Below are 20636 nucleotides of genomic sequence, written 5' to 3'. Positions count from 1 at the left end.
CCTGGGTGGCTCAGTGGGTTAAAGCCTCTGCCTTCGGCTCGGGTCATGATCCCAGGGTCCTGGGATCGAGCCCCACACATCGGGCTCTCTGCTCCGCAGGGAGCCTGCTTCCTCCTCTCTCTCTGCCTGCCTCTCTGCCTAGTTGTGATTTCTCTCTGTCAAATAAATAAAATATTAAAAAAAAATGCAGTTATTCCTTCCAATACTGTGTTGAAGAAGACAGATGAAAGACGGCATCCTTGTCTTGTTCCTGATCTTAGAGGAAAAGATTTCTCTCTTTCATACTGCTGAGTATGATGTTTGTTATATATGGTCTTTATTATGTTAAGGTAGGTGTGTTCCTTCTGTACTCACTTTGTGAGAGTTTTATTATAAATGTCGACTTTTGTCAAATGCTTTTTCTGCATCTGTTGTATTATATGATTTTGTCCTCTTTTTGGTGTATCACATTGATTTTTGTGGCTGTTGAAGCATCCTGTATTTGTGGAATAAATCCCCCATAATCATGGTGTGTGATTCTTTTAATGTATTATTGAATTCAGTTTACTAGTATTTTGTTGAGGAATGTTTTATCAGTGTTCATCAAGAATATTATCCTATAGGGGCGCCTCGGTGGCTCAGTGGGTTAAAGCCTCTGCCTTCGGCTCAGGTCATGATCCCAGGGTCCTGGGATCGAGCCCTGCATGGGGCTCTCTGCTCAGCAGGGAGCCTGCTTCCTCCTCTCTCTCTGCCTGCCTCTCTGCCTACTTGTGATCTCTGTCTGTCAAATAAATAAATAAAATATTAAAAAAAAAAGAATATTATCCTATAATTTTCTTTTGTTGTAACATCCCTGTCTGATTTTAGTATCAGGGTAATACTGACCTTGTAAATGAGTTGGAAGTGTTCTCTTTTTTCTGGTTTTTTGGAAAAGTTTGAGATTTTTCTTTGAATGTAGGATTGACCAGCGAAGATGTCTGGTTTTGGACTTTTGTTTTTTGGCACTTTTTGATTACTGATTTAATCTTCTTACTGGTAATTCATATATTTAGATTTTCTGTTTCTTAATGATTCAGTTTTGGTAGGTTGTATGTTTCTAGGCATTTATTTCTTTTAGGTTGTCCAGTTTTTTGGTTTATAATTGTTTATAGTAATCCTCTGTATTTCTGTGGTATCAGTTTTAATGTCTTTTTTTGTTTCTGATTTTATTTTATGATTTTATGGTGTTTTTTATTGACCTATAGTTGACACACAATATAATAGTTTTGGGTATACAGCAGCGATTCCACAACTCTGCATTATGCTCTGCTTGCCACAAGTGTAGCTGTCACTCACTGTATACTCCTATTATATCACTGACTGTATTCCCTATTCTGTACCTTTTATCTTTGTGGCTTATTCATTTCTTAGTAAATACCTCTACTCAAGTACCAGATTTTTCATCATCAATGCTGAGTGTTAAATGGGATAAATGGGAAAATCATCAAACTGCTTAGGGAAGGTAAATAAATAAAGGCTCAGAAAATACACGTGTAGAGGTTGGGTGGTGACCTGGGTGGTACATTCAGTTAAGTGTCCGATTGTTGGTTCTTGCTCAGGTCATGAGCTCAGGGCTGGGGGATTGAACCTTATATCAGGCTACATGTTCAGTGCGCAGTCGGCTGAAGACTGTCTACCCTTTCTCTCTGCATCCCATACCCTGCCCTTGCTCTCATGTGCTCACTTTCTCCAAAATTAAATAAAACTTTGAAAAATGTACATGTATGAAAATGGAGCTACCCTATGACCCAGCAATTGCACTACTGGGTATTTACCCTAAAGATACAAACATAGGGATCCGAAGGGGCACGTGCACCTGAATGTTTATAGCAGCAATGTCCACAATACCCAAACTATGGAAAGAACCTAGATGTCCATCAACAGAGGAATGGATAAAGAAGATCTGGTATATATATATACAATGGTATACTATGCAGCCAGCAAAAGAAATGCAGTCTTGCCATTTGCAATTATGTGGATGGAACTAGAGGGTATTACGCTTAGCGAGATAAGTCAATTGGAGAAAGACAACTATCATATGATCTCCCTGATATGAGGAAATGGAGATGCAATGTGGGGGGGGTTGGGGAGTAGGAAAAGAATAAATGGGATCGGGAGGGAGACAAACCATAAGAGACTCTGAATCTCACAAAACAAACTGAGAGTTGCTGGGAGGAGGGGGGTCGGCAGAGGGTGGTGGGGTTATGAACACTGGGGAGGGTATGTGCTATGGTGAGTGCTGTGAAGTGTGTAAACCTGGTGATTCACAGACCTGTACCCCTGGGGCTAATAATACATTATATGTTTATAAAAAAAATTAAAAAATTAAAAAAATGTACATGTATACATCCTTTAACTGCAAGCCCTTGCTACAGCAAAAGAATAATCAAGAAAATAGAGGGATAAGAGAAGCTTTGAAGATGATAAGACCTGGAGAGTAATCAGTGCAGAGTGGTGCAGGAACATGGAGAGCTCTAGAAATAAGAGTTACCTGTGGATGGAATTATTCGTAACAATTGGAAGATTTTATTTATTTATTTGAGAGAGAGAGAGAGAGAGACAACTTGAGCAGAGAGAGGGTCAGAGGGAGAAGGAGAAGCAGACTCCCCACTGAGTAGGGAGCCTGATGTGGGGCTTGACCCCAGGACCCTGAGGTCAGACCTGAGCCACCCATATTCTTGCCCGTTTGACACAGGGGAAGTAAAGGAACACATTAATAAGCAATTCCAGGAAAAATAAAAAGTGAATTAGAAAGGTTGTTTAATGAGAGTGTGCCATTTAGTTTTGCAGAGATTAATATTTACAGTTTGAATTAATTAAAGCACATTATTGATTTAATGAAATTAGTTAAATAAGATTATAGACGTTGGGAATTGTTTGTTATGATTTTTTATAATAAGTCAGATGTGAAATAGATCAGTTAAAAAGAGAAATATAAGCACATGCACATTATTTAGAACTATTATGCTGAAAAGAGTTAAGAAAGCATCAGCCTCTGGAGAGCAGTATTGAAGTGTGGGAAGGGTTGGGTGGGCAGCGACTGCATTTTATTTTAAACCTATCTACTTGAATTTTTTTTTAAGTATGCATTGTTTTTATAATTTCTAAAACTAAGGATTAGAGTAGAGCCAGTCATTAAGTTTCTTGCTTTTGATTTCTGTTCTCTTGGTCTGACCCTCGTCCACTTTGATGTTCTACTTCCAAGGAACCCTCAACCAGAAAGAATTCTGTCAGCCCCAAGCTTCATTTTACTTATACCTTCCTTAAGAGATAGAAGAGAATTCTTTCCCCATAGCTTTAATGCAGGCCCAAGCTTCAGTGGATTGCCTTCTACTTGTACCTAGGCCCTACCTTGGCCTTCCATAGCCACGTGAATTTAACTATATCTTTGTGAAAGATTCTCCCAAAAGTGGCACTGTTGTTAGGTTACATTTATTGTTCATGTGTGGTTCACCCACACGTGTACTGCTTTTCCGAGAGAAGGGAAGAAGTTGTGGGAAAGAGCCTGGGATAGATGGCAGCTTTTGCTTTTTTTTTAAGAGATGAGATTGCTTGGGACCTGTGGCAGATAAAAGGTTAGGATAGCAGCAGAATCGGTATTTTCTTCTCTATCACAGCAGTGCCTGTCATTTCCTGCGATTGCATACTCATTTGATTTTTTTGAATTGGGGTGAGCTAGAGTGAGAGGAGTGCTCCGGTTGGGGAGGGGTGGCAGTGCAAAGTGAGACTAGGTTTTCCTCCTTTTAGTTCCTTTGCTGCCAAGTGGAACTTCATGGGTTGAAGAGTAGTGGCAGGGGTACTAGAGACATGGTTGTGGTGGATCAGTCATGGCTTATTGGGGAGGGAAACTCAGCAGCAGAGGGATGAAAGTTCCTCCTGGGTTGATGAGTCCTGTGTTGGGGCAGTGGCATTTGACTCTTTAGAGATTACCTTTAATTAAATTACCAGCTACTACTGGTAATTTACTGATTAGTTATTGTGTTACCAATACATTCTGGGCACTACACTAGGTTCTGGGGAAGGAGTGGTCCCATAAAATGGGACAGTCATTTCCCCCTCAGAATACAAAGTATTTGGGGAGTGGGGAGTGGGGAATAGATGAAGATAAGTAAGTAGGCAAATGGAACAGAGTGTTGGAAGTATGTTAATAGGAGAACTAACATACACCAAGAGCGCATCTAACCTGAAGTTGGTGGATGGGGTTGAATCAGGAAAGGAGCCTCAAGAAGGAAGGTCTAGCTGAGTCTTTCCTGTCAAAATCTTGGGCCCTGAAGATAGGGACCTTGACTCTCCTGTTCACCAGGCCTAGAACAGATACTCATTAAATATTTATTGAAAAAATTGTTAACCTGAAAGTGAGTTGAATTTCTTCCTATTTCCTCTGCTACTTATTGAAAAATTAAACTATATCAAGTCCCTAACCCATGTTTTTAAATATTGGTCTCATAATAGTTCTCAGAGATTGTTGCAGACATGAAATTAACAGTCTGTGGTCTCCCATATAATATTCAGATAGTTTTCTTGTTAGCTGGGGGATTAAATTGGGGAAGAAAAAAGACCACATACTATTTGAATTATGCATCTAATTCCCAAGTTCTTGAATTAGGGTCTTATTTATTGTGGGAGTAGTAAACCAAGAAAGTAGCTAGTTGAACTCCTGGTCTTCCATTTGGTTTCAAGGGAGGAAACTTTTTCCAGGCAATCTCTCTCAAGATGGACATCAGTAGCAGTGAAAAAAAAAGTGCTTCTGTAAGTAGTAGTAGTATGGATGGAATTGTATATAGATAGATAGTATCCTTTATGTGTATGTTGTTGAATAGTAAAAGCATATGGCAAATAGTGACTTTGGTTGTGACCATTCTGGAAGTATGATTTGACTTCTGCTGCTTTGTTAATCTGTATTGTATGGTATGAGGAGCTGATATAATGGAGTCAGATCTTAGTAACAGAAAGAAGTATACTACAGCATCACAACTCTCTGGTCAGGACATGTCCAGTTTCCCCAGTTCTCAGTCAGATCTCCTACTGTCACTTACCAGTTGTCTTAACATACCCACTTAATATTTAATATATGTCATTGTAAAATATATGGTATTATATATGCATGTTTTCAGTTTGCATAAATGATAATTATGTGATAAATTTCGTTTTGCTTTCAACAACACATTTGCAGCATCTTTCCATGTTTTATGTATGCTCTGCTTCCAAGATCATAACAATATTCTTTTTTTTTCCGTTTAAAAAGCAGCTTTCTTTTTTTAAAAACTCAGTTAGGCAACATATAGTACGTCACTGGTTTCAGATGTAGAGTTCAATAGTTCATTAGTTGTCATAACAATATTCTGTATTTTCTAGTTACGCTCAAAGTTTTACATTTGTTTTTGTCTTTAATCCATCTGTAATACACCTTTGTGTGAATTATGAATTAAGAGTATAACTTCTTCTCCATTTAAGTGAATCATTTTCCCCAATACTATTTACTAAATAATATGTCCTTTCTGTACTGATTTGTGGTGTTACTTTTATCATATATCTACTTCCCTTAAATGAAACTGTTTTGGAGATACCTATTCTGTTGTAATAGTCTTATTGTCTGTTCCTTACCTGTACAGAACAGTTTTTCTCTGGAATATGTCACAGTGTTTGGTAGGATGAATCTTCCTCTCTTTCTTTGTTCTTTCTTTTAGAAGTTGACTTAAGTATTCTATGGATTTTTTAGTTTAGTTTTGTTTTATAAATTTTATAAAACGTTTGACCTCAAAAAATCCTGCTTCAATTAATTGGAACTGCCCTGTATTTATACACTAAAGATTATCTGCCAAATAGAGTGAAATTTAACTTTAACTCCATTTGGGAGAAGACACTGTTAACATCATGTAAAATGAAAAGGTGTGGACTGAAGATTTAATGGGCTTTGGGAAGACCATGAGCACCTTAGATAACCTAACAATGGCGATTAGGAGTACACAGTTTAAGAAAAGGGTATGCAGACCAACTCTTTTATTTGTTTTGGTTTTCCGTTTAAATTTTTTCTGGTATGGCTTCTTAAATAGGCAAGGCAGCCTGGCTGCAAGATGAGAGATACTGAACACCAAGTACTGATCCCCCTATCAAAAAGTCTTTGTCATGGCATTTTTATAGTATATGAGCTGGGAAAAGTATTTCTAACATGTGTAACAAAGTGTTCTTATTCATAATATATAAAATGCTCTTAAGTCATTATGAAAAAGATGAACATTTTAGTTTGAAAAAAAGGCAGAGAATATCTGCTGTTTCCAGGAGACATACAAATTAACAAAGGGAAAAAACCTCTAATAGTAATAGACCTGTAGATAGAAATGTAGTGTGTGTGTGTGTGTGTGTGTGTGTGTGTGTGTGTGTGTATGTGTGTGTGTGTTGTCTGTCAAATAATAAAAGGGTAAATACTGCTGGTGAAGTATTGGGCCTTTGGGTGCTGTCCTGGTAGTGTCAGTGAAACTACTTTTTTGGAGATTCATTTGACATTGTCAGTTAAAATATATACATAATGTAGGTTGGGGAATGGGGTGTTGAAATGAAATTGTATTAGCTATGAAATGGTAATTGAAACTGGATGGTGAATACCTGATGGTTTTTTATACTTGTTTAGTTTGCTTTTGCATGTTTGTAATTTTCTACAGCAAAAAGGAAAAATGTATATATTTTTTGTTATAGTAATTATTCTTTATGAATTTTTCTCTTGTAGTACCAGGAATACTTAAAATAAAATGGAAAAGGATGAGCTTTATGTTGGTTGTAACAGTAAAAGAATGGAAACATACTAAATGTTCCTCAGTTGGGTAGTAGTTGGAAAGTAACTTAGCATTTGAAGAAAGGATTATCTTACATACTTTTGTTTTATACTTGTGTAGATGGATATTACATTGTCCAAGATACATTATTATATGAGAAAGTTCGAGAACAGTATATGTAATATTCCACTCTTTAAATTAAAACATTTTATGTGAATTATGTCTGTGTATGTGGTATATACAAAAGAAAAGTTAGGAGATTAACAGTTCTTTTGTGGGAGAAAGTATGATAGGGAATTTTCACTTTTCACTCTTTCTGTATAATTTTACTATCTTATGTTTACCTTTAATCAGAAGGGAAATAATAAATTCTAAAATTTTTTAGAAAAACTAATTTGGCTTCTAATAAAGATCACATTCTAGAGAGGAGGGAAGTAATCAGTGACAGTAATGGGAGAAATTACCTTGGAAGGGGATAAATATACAGTGTTTATCTTGGTTATGTTTGAGTTATGCTATTACGGGTCTTTATTTGCTTTATTTTTTATAAAGTTTCTTTGGACAGAAATTTTTAAAAGGATAATACTGTTTATAAATACCTGTTAGTGCAGTTTTGTATATGATTTATGTTCTTCATGTTTATGTGAATAAAGATTGGTATGTATTTGTTGTATGTGAAGTAGTCTGTTGTTTATTCAGAACAAAACAGACTATTTGTGTATGAAGTCATTTTTAGAAATAATTTAACTCTTTAAATACAGATTTTTCTTGAATTGAGCTTTATAAGTTCCATATAACCTTTCTGCCTTTTATGTATCATGCCCTATGCAGAGCATTGAGGATACAGCTGTGAATAAGAGTAAGACAGATGTCTGGGAGGTGGGGGGAGAGGGATAGGGTGGCTGGGTTATGGACATTGGGGAGGGTATGTGCTGCGGTGTAAGACTGATGATTCAAAGACCTGTACCCCTGAGGCAAATAATACATTGTATGTTAATTAAAAAAGAAAAAAGAGTAAGACAGACGTAATCCCTGTTTTTGGTGGAATGTTTAGGTGAGGGAATGGTGATGTGTGTTGCTATAGGCTGAAGAGTAAATGGGAAAGACTATAGTAATAGAGTTAAGAGTGTATAAATGTCCTCCAAAGGTTTGGCTGTGAATGGGAGGAAAGAAATAGGAGTGGTGAAAGGGAGCAGGGAGCATGGAATTTTAGTTTTCTCTTTTTTCTCAAAGAAACATTTTAAGATTTTAAATTACAACATTTTAAGAGAGTAAGATGGGAGACTGTCATGAAAAAGAGAATTTGTTGAAGCAATAGCATGGCATACAAAACCAATCTAGGAATGATTTCAGTTTTGGTTTTTGTACATTTTCCAGTCTAGATTTGGAAGGTTCTAGGTTAGTAGCCACCTTGGCATTCTATTGAAGTCATTTTCACCTATAATTAATTATGTTGCTCAGGTTTTGATTAGTTTCTTTAAGGAAAGCAAAATCCCTCAAGTGACCCCTGGATTTATAGTTTTCCAGAAAGTGCTTGCTGATAGAATCATTTTAATAATGTGATGAAGGCATTATATTGATTTCATCTCTGGAGAAAGAAGGTTCTTAGCCTGGCATTGAACACTCCTGTTGGTAAAGTTAATGGTAGATTCATTCTCCGTTTTTACTTCTCTCTAGCGCTCATCTGGTCAGACTTTTAACTCCTGATCCTACTAAATGCCTTTTCATTATGTCTCTCCATGGCAGACACATTCCCTTTATTTAGATACATGGCAACATATGTTCTCCTAGAGCATGGTTCCCACAGTGTGATCCATGAATCCTTGTAGGAGTCTGAAAGGTCAGAATTATCTTCATAATACTTAGATGTTATTTGCCTTTCTCATTGTGTCAGTATCTGTACAGATGGCATGAAAATGATGTTTGGTCAAACTGCTGTGTACCTTAGCATGAAACAAGGCAGCATTCTTCCTTGTTGAGCTCTCATAGTAAAAACAAACAAACAAACCTAAAACCCACCAAAATGCATGCATACACAGAAAACCCTCTTTCATGTAAGAACATTCCTGATGAAACACTGAAAATTGTTTTTACTAAATTTTGAGTTTATATATTTTTAAAAATTTTTATTTTTTATTTGAGGGAGAGAGCATGAGCAGGGGGAGGGGCAGAGGAAGACACAGACTCCTCCTGAGCAGAGAGCCTGGGCAGTTGCTTAACTGACTGAGCCATTCAGGCGCCCCTGAGTTTTAATAATGTCATGTGTGATGACATAGGAAGTATAGATAGGATATTTATGTCATTGTTTTAAGTAACAGCTTTTTCATGGAATACCATTTTTACTTGAAACAGTGACTAATATGGGTATTCGTCAGATAGTTCCTTGAAGTGACATATTTCACTTACATTTACTTTCTTACCATTTTTGGTTTTCTTCATTTGTTCCTATGGGTTGATGTAACTATCTGGTATCATTTCTTTACTTTATACAATTTTGTTCCCACCACCTCCTTTGTGCTGTTATTACCAGATATGTTATAGGGCTTATAATTCAGTTATACACATATTGTTCTGTATATTTGAGTTAGAAGAAGTATGCATTTATACTGTTTTTTTATAATTACTTGATTACCTTTACCACTGTTTTGTGTGTGTGGGGGGGTGTGTGTGTTGATTTATATTTCTGTTGGCTTATTGGCTTTCAACCTTATTAAGAACTTCCTTTAGTATTTCTTTTTTTTTTTTTTTTTAAAGATTTTATTTATTTATTTGACAGAGAGAGATCAGAAGTAGGCAGAGAGGCAGGCAGAGAGAGTAAGAGGGAAGCAGGCTCCCTGCCGAGCAGAGAGCCCGATGCAGGGCTTGATCCCAGGACCCTGAGATCATGACCTGAGCCGAAGGCAGCAGCTTAAACCACTGAGCCACCCAGGCGCCCTTCCTTTAGTATTTCTTGTAAGGTGGCTGTGCTAGCAACACATTCTCTCAGTTTTGTTTATCCTAGATTAATTATTTTGCGTTCATTTTTGAATGGCAGTTTTGCTGACAGTTTTGCTGGGTATAAGGTTGACAGTTTTTTCTTTTAGCACTTCGAATGTAGGATCTTGCTGCCTTTTGGCCTTCATTGTTTCTGATGAGAAGTTAATCTTATTGGAGTTTTCTTGTACATAATGAGTTATTTTTCTTTCTTTCAGCGTTTTTACTGTGGTATTTCTGGGTATAAGTCACTTTGCCATTTGTCCTAGTTGGAGTTTGTTGAGCTTCTTGGATGTGTAGATTAATGGTTTTCAGCAGCTTTGGAAAGATATCAATCATTATTCCTTTGGATATCTTTAAAATGTAGTATGTCTTTCATTATTGGAGAGGAGGTGGGTGGGGGATGGGTTAAATAGATGATAGGCATTAAGGAGGGCACTTTTTGTGAAGTGGCTATTATAGGTATATGATGAAGCACTAAATTCCACACCTGAAACTAACATTATACGGTATGTTAACTAATTAAAATTTATTTTATTTTTTTTTAACTGGAATGTAAATAAAAACTTGAAGAGAAAAAAATGTAGTGTGTCTTTCAAACTGAAACTCTACCACCCTTTAAACACTAACTTTGCATACTGACCTCCTCCTGGCCTAGGCAACCACCATTCTGCTCTGTGTGTCTATGAGTTTTATACTCTGGTTATGTCATGTAAGTGGGATTGTACAATATTTATTCTTTTTTTTTGGGTCTGGTTTCTTTTGCTTAGCCTGATATCTTTAAGGTTTATTCATGTTGAAGCTCATGATAGAATTTCCTAGAGTTTGTGTATTCTTAGGTATTGGAATTAGGTAGTCCCAGTTCCTAGGTATTGAAACATTTTTTTTTTCTCTCCCACTTATTTTATTTTTACTTAACTTTCATACTATTTACTTTTGAATTATTGTTTGGAATACATAATTTTGGGGTCTTTTGCTTTAAAAATATAAATGATGTTATACTTCTCCTTTGAGTATGATTTTGTACAATTGGTGTTTCTTAATTTTATTAAACTCTTAGTCTTTATATTTTATGGACTTGGGACACATTCCCATCAATAAACGACTTAATTCAGTGGTGGTTCACTTAAGGAGGTCATGACTACTCTTCCAATGAGTTGAATATACCCAACTACCCCAAAGTCACTGGTTAGTGTGTTTTCACTGTGTGCGGCATAATTATTTTTATTCTTTTTCATGTGCTTATGAAATTGTGCCATGTAACTTCTTTTTAGTTTATCTACACCTGGTCATGAGATTTAAGGCATCCTTTGCTGATGACCATGGCTTACCCGCTTCAGCTTAGAGCTGTTATTTTGATACTAGGTTCCCTGAATGTGTGATCTTAGAGTGATTGCTGAATCCTTGTCTCAGTAAGGGTAGGCATTGAATGAATTTTGAGAACTGTATTTTCTTTAAAGTTACTTATTCCAGAGAGTATTTGTGTTTTGAGGTACCTATTAAATTTTCTCCCAATTTAAGGTTTTTTTAATAAATCAAAAATTTTGATTAATATATAAAACATATCATTGGTGTATGAATAAGCTCGTTAAGTAAGTTAATCTTATATATGGTCTTTTATTCCTAATCAGAGACTCTACAGGGGCAGGTAATTCACTGGTCCACAAGCGGTCTCCTTTACGTCGAAACCAAAAGACCCCAACATCCTTGACCAAGCTGTCTTTACAGGATGGACATAAAGTCAAAAAGCCAGCATGTAAATTTGAAGAGGGTCAGGATGTCCTAGCTAGATGGTCAGATGGCTTGTTTTATCTTGGAACTATCAAAAAGGCAAGTTTTACCTTTATATATCTTTTGTTGTTTTTTGCCGTAAATTTTTAATAATTCTGAGTTTAAGTTTAACTTCATGTTTTTAACTTACAAAAAAATCACCATAAATATTCCTCTATGTTTCAGATAAACATATTGAAACAGAGCTGCTTCATCATATTTGAAGACAGTTCTAAATCCTGGGTTCTCTGGAAGGACATTCAAACAGGCAGGTGCTACTATTTCTCTTGAACATGATTTACACTAAAATTTGATTTTCTTTAGGCGGTCACTTTCTAGTGTTTTTTGTTGAGTATAGTATATTAAGGTAACTCAGAATCACTTTTGAGGAAATGTGTTCTTTATAGTCCTCAAGGAGTTATAATCTGTTATAAACCCTAGAAGAACAGGAATTATTCTTAGTTAGAATAGAGGTAGACTAAAGAACAGATGCGTCAGTGGTGTACGTCTATGAACTATTTTTAGGGCCCATCTAATAATTTTGGAGAAAAATTTTTAGCCACTAATATGAGTAACACTTTGGGCTTCAACTTAACCATTACTTGCTTATATTAGTAAAAGTATTGTAGAGAGCTAGTATTTATTGAGAACATACTATTTGCCAGATGATTTGGGGGATATTAGGACATATTAAACAGGTTTAGGATACTATAAGTATTCATTAATAAGAATGATTTGAAATGACCATCTAATTAGGGGTTTTACATTTGGATGGGAAAATGAGGCTGTATTTGTGTGCAAGTAAAAGTGAATACAGGTATGCCTTGGTTTGGTTACAGATATGTTTTTTGTAATGCTTTCTCTTTTATTACTGTAATAATTTCTATGATTGCTGTATACCCTTTGAATCTGCTAAATAAGGGTGTTGTTCCCAGGTATTTTTCTTATGAAAAGTGATTTATAAATTACGAGTACTAAAAATTTGAGTATTTGAGCTGCACACCAAAGCCCTACTTTTTTTTTTTTTTTTTTTTTTAAATTGAGTTAAGAGGCCTGTGCTAAGACCTGTGATTCATATCAAGGAGATACAAATTTTCTTTCCCTAAAGGGTGGATACCTTTCTAAAGTATTTGGTGATTGGTTTTTTAATTTGAATCCCAAGTGGAACTCTATGGTAGGTTACTACTGTGTTCTATTTCTTCATTTCATTCTAATTTTTTATTTCATTCTTAAATTTTTTTTATTTCTTGATTTCATTCTTAAATTTTTTAAAGAATAAGGAAGTTTTGGTTAAAGAATTAGAATGATCTAATTACCATGGACATAGTTGGTAATTGGGGTTTAGTGGGGAACTTGATAGCTCTTACTCTAGTAATATGTCTTTCAAGAGAAACTTTATAGTTCTTGGGATTGATCAGTTTAAGGTTCTGAAATTATGTTTTGAATCTGAAATTGAGGAGTCAGTGAGAAGAGGGATAGGAGAAAGATTAGGAGATCTCTAACAGTAGTTGTATTGAGCAGATCTTGTTACCCTGCATACAGAATTAATGTATAAATTATTATTAGTTTGTAAACATGGATCTATCTTTGTGGTAGGACTGAAACATGTTAACTGTTCTGTTCACCTATTCGTTATAAGTCTCAACTTTTCAGGGTTCTTGTAGGTTATAGATATATTTGTTTCCTTTCCTCCCTCTATCCATTCCTTCCTTTCAGACAGGAAGAAGAAAGCCTGTAGTACATATAGAAAGTTGTGGAAGTGTGGGCACTTGGGTGGCTTAGTTTGTTAAGCAACTGCCTTTGGCTCAGGTCATGATCCCGGAGTCCTGGGATCGAGTCCTGTATCAGGCTCCCAGCCCCGAGGGGAGTATGCTTCTCCCTCTGACCTTCTCCCCTCTCATGCTCTCTTTCACTTTATCTTTCTCTCTTTCACAAATAAATAAATAAAATATTTAAAAAAAAAGTTGTGAAAGTGGAGGGTACTGTCCAATGTGTCTTCTACCCAGTATATCAGTTTAGAGGTCTGTGATTGTTTTTGCTCACTTTTTTTATTGTCCTAGAACTGAAAAGAAAAAATAATTGCTCCTTGGCTATTTAACCCTTTTTTTTCCTTAAGATTTATTTATTTATTTGAGAGAGAGAGTGAGTGTCACATGCATGGGGGAAAGGGGCAAAGGAAAAGCGAGAGAGAAGCTCAGGTGGAGTCTGTACTGAGCACAGAGCCCTGTGCAGAACTCAGTTCCACTATCCTGAGATTATGACCTGAGCCGAAACCAAGAGTCCTAAACTTAACTGACTGCACGACTGTTTAACTCTTTCTAGCACCCAGAAAATAGCGCACATGTAATTGGAGTTGCTTTAGAATGAGGAAGTGAAACTGAATACTGCATTATGGCAGATTTCAGTGTGGAGTGTAGCTTTAGTAATTTTTTTCCTGTAAGAAGCCTGCTAATAATAGATACGTAATAAATTAATAATTTATATTATTAATATAATTAATTAATAAAATAATTAATAAATTGGACTAATTTCATCCATCTAATAAGATAATATATATATATTTTAAGATAATATTTTTTAAAAGATTTTATTTGTCAGAGAGAGCACAAAGAAGGGGGAGTGGCAGGCAGAGGGTAAAAGCAGGCTCTCCACTGAGCAAGGAGCCCAATGTGGGACTTGATCCCAGGGCTCTGAGTTCATGACCTGAGCCAAAGGCAGACGCTTAACTGACTGAGCTACCTAGACGTCCCTAATAAGATTATTTTTAAAAGTTTATGTAAATAAGGAAAAATGTAGAGTTATGTTAGTAGTCAAACAGATGTGCTTTGCAAAAGGAGATAGGTTAAAACAAATACATTTAAAAGGATTTAAAATTTTTTTTAAAAAGATTTTATTTATTTGACAGAGATCACACAAGTAGGCAGAGAAGCAGGCCGGGGTGGGGGGGGGAAGCAGGCTCCCTGCTGAGCAGAGAGCCGGATGCGGGTCTTGATCTCAGGACCCTGAGATCATGACCTGAGCTGAGGGCAGAGGCTTTAACCCACTGAGTCACCCAGGCACCCCAAGGATTTTAAATTTTAACACCTAATATGGTTTCTGTGAAAATAGTTTTATTTTTTAATGCTTTATATTCTTTAATCGATACTGCATAGTCAGTTCTAGCAGTTTATTCAAAAGAAAGAATTCAAAAGTGAAAATGCTAGTGGAAAACATTTACTGTAGTTTTATTTTAACAACAACAAAAAACTTGATATGTATAAGATAAAACCTGGGGTCATTGGTCCTTTTTCAGGGAATTGCTGATTTGAAGTGAGAGGTGTCATGCTCAGTCGGGTTGCTTTCCTGACCAGAGCCGTAGACTCAGAACCTATGGAGGCTGTTTCCTTCCAAGTGTACAGGGAAGTAAACAAAGCCTGGGAGAGGTAGGGAGAGAGGACAAGAGACCACAATAAACAAGGAAAGATGCAAAAAGTGAACAAACAGGGACACCTGGGTGGCTCAGTTAGTTAAGCCTCTACCTTCGACTCAGGTCATGATCCGAGGGTCCTGGGATTGAGTCCCGCATCAGGCTCTCTGCTCAGCAGGGAGCCTGCTTCCCCCTCTCTCTTATTGGGCAGGGAGCCACTCTGCCTGCTTCTGTTCTCTCTCTCTCTCTCTCTGACAAATAAATATATTTTTAAAAAGTGAACAAACAAAAAATTTGGTAACTTACATAAGAGTAGAGGTGTGCTAAGTAAATTCGGTTATTTCCACTGGATAGAATATTATGCAGCTATTAGAAATTATAATTTTGGGGGCGCCTGGGTGGCTTAGTGGGTTAAGCCTCTGCCTTCAGCTCAGGTCATGATCTTGGGGTCCTGGGATCGAGCCCCACATCAGGCTCTCTGCTCAGCAGGGAACCTGCTTCCTCCTCTCTCTGCTTGCTGCTCTGTCTACTTGTGATATTCTCTCTGTCAAATAAATAAATCAATCCAAAAAAATGAAATTATAATTTTGAAAATAGCAGTGTGAGCAGTACTTTTGGTAGAAAAAGTATTCTAAAATATTGATGAAAGGAAAGATCTCAGAGTGGAGAGAATATGGACTCTGGCATATCTGGATTTGAATCCTAGCCTTGATACTTTCTGAGGATCCTTGGGTTAGTTACTTTATCTTTCTGAGCTACAATTCCTCTATCTAATAATAAGATACTTGTAGAACTAAACAAAATAATATATGTCAAGAGCTTAATGATACTTGGCTAATAGCACAGAACGGTACATTTTTATTATTGTTGGCATATGAATATACCATGTAGTTTAACTATGAAATTGAAGAGAAGAGAATAGTGGAAATAATGATGTTAGAGTGTTAAAATCATATTCTAAATTTTGTGGAATAAAATTGTTTTTAGAGTAAAAATGCCTAAAGAAGAAATAATTTACCTATTACAGTAAAAAATGTAATTTTAATTTACCTATTAAGGTAAAATTATTTTACCTATTATAATTAATAAGTATTACTGTTAATTAACAAGTATTGATTTACCTGTTAAGGTAAAAAAAAAAAACTTCTGTTGCCTGAGATTTTGTTAGGATACTTTATTGGACACCATATTTCCAGATTTCTGAAGCTGGAGATTAAATAATTGGAGTTCAGCTTCTTTCATGTCAGTAAATAAAAAGAAATGTGCTGAATCCAGAGGGAAAGAAGTCATTGACATATCTTCTTGGCCTTTTTTCTTTAGTCTCATGATGGTAGATAGTGTAGGGTGAGTGAATACATGTATATAGGTAGATATAGATGTGTATTCTGGAGAGTAATTCTAGTGTTTACAAAACATCGCATTTCCTTGTCCCCCAGGGGAGTATGAGTGTTAGAAGTGAAGAAAGGATCTTGCCTGAGAGCAGTTTAAATTATGCCATCTGCTATAAAAACAGGTTAAATTATCAATGTGTAGGTAGTTAGGTATGTTAAGTTAAAGGTGGGAGGGACACAGGTTGCATAGAGATAGCATTTTGTGGATAGTACTTTGCCTTGAGAAGAAATCATTCTGATTTAGTGAATAAACATTGCCAATACAGGCTACCCACAGATCAAAAAGTAGTTTTGTTATATGAAATACTTCTTTATTATGACTGTCTTTTAATGTATATTTTAAATATTTTAGGAGCCACTGGAAGTGGGGAAATGGTCTGTACAATATGTCAAGAAGAGTATTCAGAAGCTCCCAATGAAATGGTTATATGTGATAAGTGTGGCCAAGGTAAACATTGATTTCTTTTAATCTTGTGGAAAAGTTTTATTACATACTTAACGCTCCTGTTGAAGATTAATGATTAAAAGTATTTTACATCGATAACTTGAAGTTGTTATCATAAATTTATTCATCAATTGTAAATATATTAATGTAGGAGAAGAGTACTAAAAATGCCTTCTTGAAATTGTGTTGCAGTATTTATTAATAAAATAGAATTTGCTTTATGCTTTTTTTGATATTAAGGATATCATCAGTTGTGTCACACACCTCATATTGATTCCAGTGTGATTGATTCAGATGAAAAATGGCTCTGTCGACAGTGTGTTTTTGCAACAACAACAAAGGTATCTTTTAAGTGTTTTGGGCTAAAGCCCTAAATGGAATTTGTAAGGCACTCTCAACGTAATGATTCTGTACGTTGAAAATTTATGTGACTGAAATGAGCAATCAATGCTGGGTAGAAAGAGGTGAGGCTTATTGTTTGACTAATGGTGCTTAAGTGACTTGCAGCTATCCTTGCACTTATTTTCTGATAGTGAGTGGTCTTGGAATTGGGGCAATAATTTGAAAGACAACAAAATAAATAAAGATTATTATTAGTCAAACAGTTTGTGATATGGTAAGAAATTTAGAATGGAAATTTCTTCAGAAGTTTCAGAAGCATTTTATGTTAAGGAACTGTATTTAAGATTTTATTCTTCATTCGTTCAAATAACTTTTTCCCTCTAATATAGAGGGGTGGTGCGCTTAAGAAAGGACCAAATGCCAAAGCATTGCAAGTCATGAAGCAGACATTACCCTATAGTGTGGCAGACCTTGAATGGGATGCAGGTCATAAAACCAATGTCCAGCAATGTTATTGCTATTGTGGAGGCCCTGGAGAGTAAGTAAATAGTTATTTCATACCCTTTAAGTGATTTTTGTTTATATTATCTTTTTTATTTTTGTTATTGATTGTGATGTGGAAATGATAGTGAATTGTAAATGCATGAAAGTGTCAATAAAGAAAATAAGGGGAGAAAATTAGAGATTGTAGCATCTGTATCATTAGATATTAGCTAAATAAATGAATCAGAGTTCTAAGAACGTTTAGAAATTTACCTTTAACTTCTGATCACTGGTCTTTGTTCTGCTCTTTGGAACTAAACAGATACATCTTACCTCTCTTATAAGGTAACTTTTAAAATATTTCAATCCAGTAATCATATTTCTCACTCCCATGGCTCATACTAACACTGTCTTTTTTCCAGGTTAAAATCTCCATCATCATCAAACATTCTTTGTGACCTGATTCTCACCTCTGTCTTTGTTGCTCTCCAGATTTTGAAAGTTACTCTTGAAATATGGTGTTATAATTAGAAAATGCTTATTAGAAAGTTAGAAAATTCCAAGAATAATCTCACAGAATATAATTGAGCTATTAGAGTTCGGGACGTTATGCTTCTGTTATTGCAAGGGAAGATTCTGTTTATTACTTTTTTTGGGTTGTCTTACTTTTTTTGTTGTTGTTCAGTTTGGGTTTGTGGTGGTCAACTAATAACCTCTAATTCCTTTTTTTTTTGTATCAGCTCTTATTAAGTCAAGTTGTGCATCATGTATTTGTACTACATTTAAAAAATGGTAGTGAATCATACTTCACTCTTTAATTGTAATTATTGATTTCTTGTGTCCTTCTTCCTCTCAGACTCTGCTTCTCTTAAGACAAGGGTGCTGTTTATTTATTTTTTAAAGATTTTATTTATTTGAGAGAAAGTGAGAGCATGAGCTGGGGGAGGGGCAAAAGGAGAGGGACAGACGAGTGGGGAGCCAGACTCTGGGCTCAATCCAAGGACCCTGAGATCATGACCTGAGCCAAAATCAGACGCTTAACCAACTGAGCCACTCAGACACCCCAGCAAGGGTGCTGTTTAGGGGAATGCTGGGTTAGTCATTGTCATTAAATGTCATTAAGGGACAGTCATTGTCATTAACATAGTATCTGTTCAAATGCATTACAGGAAATGTCTGTAAAGTTTACCATGACTGGGACACAAGTTCTTGAAGAAACATAAATGAATGTATAGATGAATGAGTTTTTAGCCCTTCATTCTTCCTAATCTCTAATTCTTAATGGAATTTTTTATTTGTGATTTAACCTTTTTATAACAATTTTTAGTTTTTGGTCACCTGCAGATTTAAGAACCATTTGTCTAGTTTCTTTAATCACTTATAAAAAAGAGATACAGTGAATAAACATAGAGAATGATCTTTTTCTTTACTCATTTATACCTAGCATTTGGTTTAAAGTAGTACTCAGAATAGGTGGAAACCATCATAGACATTTTATGAAGTGGATGATTCATTGTTCTTGAAGTCCCATGACTATGTGAACTGTGTTTGTAGCCACTCTAACTTTAGCAGAGGACCTAGCTACGTATCCGGAACATAATTAGCATTGTTTAGTCTTTTGATGAATGAATAATAACCTTACTTAATATCAGTCTTCATTCCTTTGACTGTATATGGCGTATAGTTAATGGGGGACTGACTTTTTGAGCAAAATAATTATTGGAAGAAAAGGCATTATTTGGGTAGCCAGTAAGGATATTACATCAAAACCATGTACCAGCTGAAAAGAGAGGATATCCCTAGAAAGAGATTTAGTTTTAGCTTCTTCAGCTAGCTGAAAAATAACAAAACCTGTCACAAAGCCTTTATATCTGGTAGAGTCCTTGATTAGATTTATAATTATATTAACCAAATTTATATATAAAGGTGTTATTTTACGTTGCTTTTCATTATACTGGAAAGAAATAATGGAAACACTATGAAGATACAAAACTGCCTGTGACTATTGGGTATATTGGGCAAACAGCTGTGCATGTCAGTAACCTCTGAACTAATCTCCCTTAGGAGATATGGAGAGTCAGTGTGAAAAAAAAAATCCTGGGTTTGTTCTTTGGCACAGATTCTTCACTATTCTAGAAAGCAGGCTTTATAAATTCTTGTGGATTAGAAAGGAGGGGTGGAATCACCAGTAGCCTTTTGGGAAAGAAAAATTTTCGTGTTAAATATAGCAGAAATGTTATGGTGTAATCATGACTGTGTTTTGTATAATACCACTAGATTTTGTTTTGCTTTGTTTTTAAAACTTTACCTGGAAGAGTAGTAATTTTAATCTTAACTTTTTTTCTTACAGCTGGTATTTAAAGATGTTACAATGCTGCAAATGTAAGCAGTGGTTTCATGAGGCTTGTGTGCAATGCCTGCAAAAGCCAATGCTATTTGGAGATAGGTAAGAAGGGCACTTAAACTTTACCAATTGATATATATATATATTTTTTAAGCTTTTGTACTGTAGTTATGTTTACAGTTTTGGAATTCTAAAATATAATTAAAAATAATCTGTGAAGGAGTCACTTTAGAGGGAAAATACTGAATGATAGACTTAAATTATGCATAATTTTAAAATACACATAATTTTTGTGGTTTTAGGTGTTATTCCAGAATAGTTTTAAGTATTTAATCAGTGATTGTATTTGCCCTATTGCCCTACAATACTCTAAACTATTCCCATTGGTACCTTCCTTTTAAAAACCTCAAAGGGATCCTGTGACAAAATTGGAAAAGGCTACAGAACCTTGATACAAAATTTACACCCTCCTCGATCTAAAGAATTAACAAAAGCAGACCCTAATCTGCTTTCTGGATTGGGAGAATGTGGAATAGCAGAGAGCTCTAGGAAGAAAAATAAAATAGCACTGAACTTGGCATAAAAAACCTGGGTTTAAATGTTGGCTTATGCTGTTTACTGTCTTTCAGAATTTAGGAAGAGAAGCTTATCTTCTTTTATGTTACCAGATTGTTTAAAGCATTGAGTATAACAC

General features: G+C 35.6%; 1 protein-coding gene across 3 annotated transcripts in view; it reads left to right on the top strand.

The window, feature by feature from the left end:
* The window catches only part of MTF2 (metal response element binding transcription factor 2), a 58746-nt gene that overhangs the window by 21840 nt on the left and 16270 nt on the right, over positions 1–20636 (top strand). For 2 of the 3 annotated variants that reach the window (XM_046010446.1, XM_046010445.1), the window contains exons 2-7: positions 11393–11591; positions 11718–11799; positions 16681–16776; positions 17014–17114; positions 17505–17653; positions 19949–20044. In XM_046010446.1, the coding sequence (XP_045866402.1) occupies positions 11393–11591; positions 11718–11799; positions 16681–16776; positions 17014–17114; positions 17505–17653; positions 19949–20044 (723 nt within the window). The remainder of the gene's footprint in view (positions 1–11392; positions 11592–11717; positions 11800–16680; positions 16777–17013; positions 17115–17504; positions 17654–19948; positions 20045–20636) is intronic. The other variant, XM_046010447.1, reaches the window with a different exon arrangement.

The sequence above is a fragment of the Meles meles genome, chromosome 1 (assembly GCF_922984935.1).
Source record: "Meles meles chromosome 1, mMelMel3.1 paternal haplotype, whole genome shotgun sequence".
Lineage (NCBI taxonomy): Eukaryota > Metazoa > Chordata > Mammalia > Carnivora > Mustelidae > Meles > Meles meles.
This window is presented reverse-complemented; position numbering and strand designations above follow the sequence as displayed.